Source organism: Arvicanthis niloticus, chromosome 12, assembly GCF_011762505.2.
Source record: "Arvicanthis niloticus isolate mArvNil1 chromosome 12, mArvNil1.pat.X, whole genome shotgun sequence".
In the NCBI taxonomy this organism is placed as follows: Eukaryota; Metazoa; Chordata; class Mammalia; order Rodentia; family Muridae; genus Arvicanthis; species Arvicanthis niloticus.
The window spans coordinates 75067153-75071968 of NC_047669.1; the positions used below are offsets into that span (position 1 = coordinate 75067153).

General features: G+C 47.2%; 1 protein-coding gene across 1 annotated transcript; it reads left to right on the forward strand.

Annotated features, from left to right (window-relative positions):
* Window positions 1–1962: 1962 nt before the first annotated feature.
* LOC117717929 (carbonyl reductase [NADPH] 1-like) lies at window positions 1963–4462 on the forward strand. Its single transcript, XM_034515436.2, has 3 exons — window positions 1963–2335; window positions 2865–2972; window positions 3900–4462. The coding sequence occupies exons 1-3, from the start codon at window positions 2047–2049 to the stop codon at window positions 4334–4336; spliced, it is 834 nt and encodes a 277-aa protein (XP_034371327.1). The 5' UTR covers window positions 1963–2046; the 3' UTR covers window positions 4337–4462.
* The last annotated feature ends 354 nt before the right edge of the window (window positions 4463–4816 follow it).

Consider the following 4816-nt stretch of genomic DNA (forward strand, 5'->3'; position numbering starts at 1 on the left):
TGGGGGGACATTCCTGTAATCCCAGCACTAGGAGGAGACAAGGCACAGGAGGGAGATCTGTGAGGTTGAGATAGTTTGGTCTAAAGAGTAAGTTCCAGGGTAACAAGGGCTACACAAAGAAACACTGTTAAGAGACAGACAGACAGACAGAGAAACAGTCACATTCACAGGAGGGTTTGGGTGGAGGAAAGGATGACCCCATCCTCAGAAGACACAGCAAGGCTGCCCTAGGCTCTTCTCTCAGCATCCGCCAGGCTAACAAAGCAGCATCCGTATTCCCAAAATGCCATAATATATAGAGGCTGGTGTGGAAACACAGGCTGAGATTGTAACAGTGTGTCCTCCGTTGCATACCCTAAATGTGCTTAAAAATTGAGTGGCACATACACATGGCACAAACCCACAATGCTATGTGTATACACAATTTAACATTTTTTTTAAAAAAATTGGGTGACAAATGAATTTTTCTCTGCTCTCAAAAGGAGTCCTATCCCTTAACATAGCTTACAAATTCACTCTCCTGTACAAGCCACTCCAGAAAGACAGGGAAGGGAATATCTGTCTATCTCCCGAGGTAAGATTCTTTAACCATTGTCCACACTTTTTATTCCATAAACAATAATAATAAATAAAATAAATAAAATAAATAAATAAAATAAAATAAAATAAAATAAATAAAATAAAATAAAATAAAATAAAATAAAATAAAAAATGTTACCATCAATAAATATGTATCAAACACAAATTGTGTGTCAGGCCCTGTTCTGAACACTGGCATGGCAAAGAGGAATGAGACCTAGGTCTCCTCAGGGATTTCAGAACTCAGGGAAGGAAGGAGACAGATCCCAGATCAGAGCAAAGCCTAGCTCTGCCACCTCCTGGACAGCAGTGGGATAGGAAAGTCAGGGGAGCCCTCACCCCAACCCAAGAGCACTGCAGTACTCTGTGCTCCCAAAAGCTGCCAGAGGTTACAGCTCAGGGCTTTCCCAGTCCTGGCCCAGAGAGGAGAGAAACAGAAGAACAGAGGAAAGGAAAGCATGCCAAGAGAGGTTGGGAGAGGGACGATGGAGAGAATTGATGGGTCTTCCACAGAGATCTATAACTCCATGAATACACTTCTCTTCCCTGTTTTAGAAATAGCATCTGGCTCCATTACCCATGGGACTTCAAAAGCAGAGTCTCAAGAGTTCTCAGTGAGATGAAAGGCCACTTGTTTGACAACCAGAGATTCAGAAAAGCTCTTAGAAGTATCCAAAGAAATACCCCACACTAGCAAAGAACATTTCCTGCCCAAAGATTATCCAATAAAGTTGTGTTAGTATCCTACGTGGGAAACTCAACACAAATTTCAATTCCTTCTCATATTCTGCCAGGCTGTCCTACAATTCAAGTTCCTGCGACTGAAGTGGCACCTTCATTTTCTTTAAACACCTGAAAGAATATGTACACAGGTACAATGTGAAAGTATGGGAAAACAATGAAAAATGTATACAAACACTGAAGAAGACCGACCACATGGGCGGACTGAATGCATGACTGATAAGAGGACAGCTGAGTATCCTCTCTCCAGCCTTCTCCTGCAATCTTCCCTGCCAGCTGGCGTCAAAACTCCTTAAAGAAAAAGCCTAAGATGTCAATCATATGACCTTGCCCTTTTCCTGGCTGGATTTTAACCACCAACATCACCCTGCATACTTTGAGATAACAGATAACAAGACACGTTTCTTTTCCTGGTAAACGTTTATAAAACAGCCCGAGTTCTGCAGTGGTGGGATGGGGGAGTAAGTCACCACCCCGTAAATGCACACCAATTTTGAGAAAGCTGGCAAAAAAAATCAACAGTGTGTAGCAACTTGACCCACTTGTTGTCTGGCTTAGATTGTGCAAGCTTGAGGGCCCATAGTCCCTCCCCCCCTGACCGCCTTCTCCACACCCAACTCCAGGCAACTACTAAAGCACAGTCTAGAGGAGCTGTCCAGCTGCCTCCAGCTGCAGAGTTGGCTGCAGGTTCATTGCTCTCTGACCATCTCCCTACACACAGCAGCCATGTCGTCCTACAGCCGTGTGGCCTTGGTAACTGGAGGAAACAAGGGCATCGGCTTCGCGATCACGCGTGACCTGTGTCGCAAATTCTCCGGGGACGTGGTGCTCACGGCGCGGGACGAGGGGCGGGGCCGCACGGCAGTGCAGCAGCTGCAGTCAGAGGGCCTGAGCCCACGCTTCCACCAGCTGGACATCGACGACCCTCAGAGCATCCGCACCCTGCGCGACTTTCTGCTCAAGGAGTACGGAGGACTGGACGTGCTGGTCAACAATGCGGGCATCGCCTTCAAGGGTAAGCCTTGGGGCATGGAGAGGGAAGGTGGCTTCCCCAGACCGTGGTGCCAGGGTGGGCTGTGCCTCCGCTGGGAGCATTACTAGGACCAGCAGGACTACAGTGTGGGACTCTGAATCAGATCCCATGGGAGAAACAGGACAGGGTCGGGGCTGCAGGGATACAGGACAGCACAGGCTCAATGTTCCCTGTGTTTACCTAAATAGGTCTAGTCGCCATCTTTTCCAGGTTTGCCTCACGCAGATGTTGAGTAGTCAGACTTACAGATACTTGAGTAGAATAATTATCTGATAGTGACATAAAAAAGAGATTGAGAGCCAAGGGGAAGGGTATTACATTAAATCCTGATATACAACCTTCACCCAGCCTCCTCCAGTGGTGGTGTCTTCCAAACACAACAGAACATTATCGGATGGACAGTGAGGCAGAGCTGTACTAAACAAACACTGTACTTGGAAGTGGATCTCTAACGCTCTGAGATAGGTCTTAACATTTCCACTCAGCTAACTCAGTTCTTTTTCCCTGAAAGTTGCTGACCCCACCCCCTTCCATACTCAAGCAGAGGTGACAATGAAAACCAACTTCTTTGGTACACAAGATGTCTGCAAGGAGCTACTCCCTCTAATAAAACCCCAAGGTGAGTGTGGCAGGAGATCCAGGCCCAGCTCCTCCCCCTCTCTGCACCTGCCTCTCTGCCACTTGGAGGTGTGGCTCTGCTCTCTGACCTCAATTCTTTTGTGAGCATTGACTCTCCCTTTGTATATCCAACTCTTCCTTACCCTTCAAATATGATTGCAGGACCCATTTCTTCCACATCCCCACCCATTAGGAGGTTTTAGGATTCCAGTTATATATAATAGATTTTGACACACACTGACATCCCACTGGTCACAATAGCCTGTCCTCAAAAGTCCTCAGATTGTACCCAAGTGCCTCCCTCAGCTAAGCTCCACAGCAGGTCTCAGCTGTCCAGGTGCACTGCTGCAAACCCTCTGAGGAGGCTTCCTTTCTGGAGCAGGCTCCTTTCCTGGGCTTCTACACATCTCTACAAAACACCTCTCCTGGGAAAACTCCTTCAAGGAAAAGATCAGGCCTTTAGTATGGCTCACAGGACTCAATAATCTGACCTTTCCCTCCTCCAGCTCATGCTAGCTCCCCATCAACATGCTTCATATTTCCACAAAACAAACGATCCCCTTACATTTATCATGAACTGCTCTAGCACCCCAAGTCTTTTGGATAGCATGTGAAGCACGGCTCATTAATTACACATCAGTAATGACAAGTGAGCCCCTTTGGAAATGTGAGTCTCTGATACACAGTTGACTAAGTATAGCTCTCTCAAAACTCCTGTCCTCTCTTCTGTCTGGCCCTACAGACCAGACTTCATGGTCATCTGGCTTCTCTACTTACCCACACCTTAGAGGCAAGAAAGCAGATTCTATGCTACTTGAGTCCTGTTCTGTGCATCCCTGTCTGAAATGAAATTGTTCTGATCTAATGTCTCACCAAATGGAAAGCGCTGCTCTTGTGTCTGTATCTCTACATGGTGATGTGTTTTCAGGCAGAGTGGTGAATGTGTCCAGCATGGCGAGTCTCAAGGCCCTAAAAAACTGCAGCCCGGAGCTGCAGCAGAAGTTTCGAAGTGAGACCATCACTGAGGAGGAGCTGGTGGGGCTCATGAAGAAGTTTGTGGAGGACACAAAGAAAGGAGTCCATTCAAAAGAAGGATGGCCTGATAGTGCATATGGGGTGTCCAAGATTGGGGTGACAGTCCTGTCCAGAATCCATGCCAGGAAACTCAATGAGCAGAGGAGAGGGGACAAGATCCTCCTGAATGCCTGCTGCCCTGGGTGGGTCAGAACCGACATGGCAGGACCAGAAGCCCCAAAAAGCCCAGAAGAAGGAGCAGAGACCCCCGTGTACTTGGCCCTTTTGCCCCCAGATGCAGCAGGGCCTCACGGGCAGTATGTTCAAGATAAAAAAGTTGAACAATGGTGAACCTAACTATCACCTCTTACCCCCTGTCTTCTTACTTGGTGAAGGCCACGGACATTTACAATATAGTAACACTCCTGAAAAATAAACATAACTAGTTCCTCACACACATAGATTGTTGCAAATGTATTTCAGTTGTCCTTATTTTGTGAATATGAATGTCTTGAGTTTGACTCTCTAAGGGTGCTACATCTGCCAAGTGCTCTTGGGTGTCAGAAGAGGCAGAGGATGCCAGGAACTGTAGATAAAGATGGTTGTAATCCTGCTCATGTGTTCTGAACACGGAACCCTGGCCTCTACAAGAGCAGCAAGTGCTCTTCCCTACTGAGCCGTGTCTTCAGTCCTCATTTCCACAGAGGCCTTTCAGGCAAAACTGGCTTCAACCAGGAGTTTAATTAAAGCAAAACTCAGGCCAAGGGAAGGCGCAGTATGACTCCAGAGGCAAGTCAGATGGCAGGTGCTTGTGGACCCTGCAGTCTGTGC

Coding starts and splice junctions, on each gene's coding strand:
- LOC117717929 (XM_034515436.2), top strand. CDS start 2,047: ATGTCGTCCTACAGCCGTGTGGCCTTGGTAACTGGAGGAAACAAGGGC. Junction 2,336..2,864: donor TGCGGGCATCGCCTTCAAGG/GTAAGCCTTGGG, acceptor TTTCCCTGAAAG/TTGCTGACCCCACCCCCTTC. Junction 2,973..3,899: donor CCCTCTAATAAAACCCCAAG/GTGAGTGTGGCA, acceptor ATGTGTTTTCAG/GCAGAGTGGTGAATGTGTCC.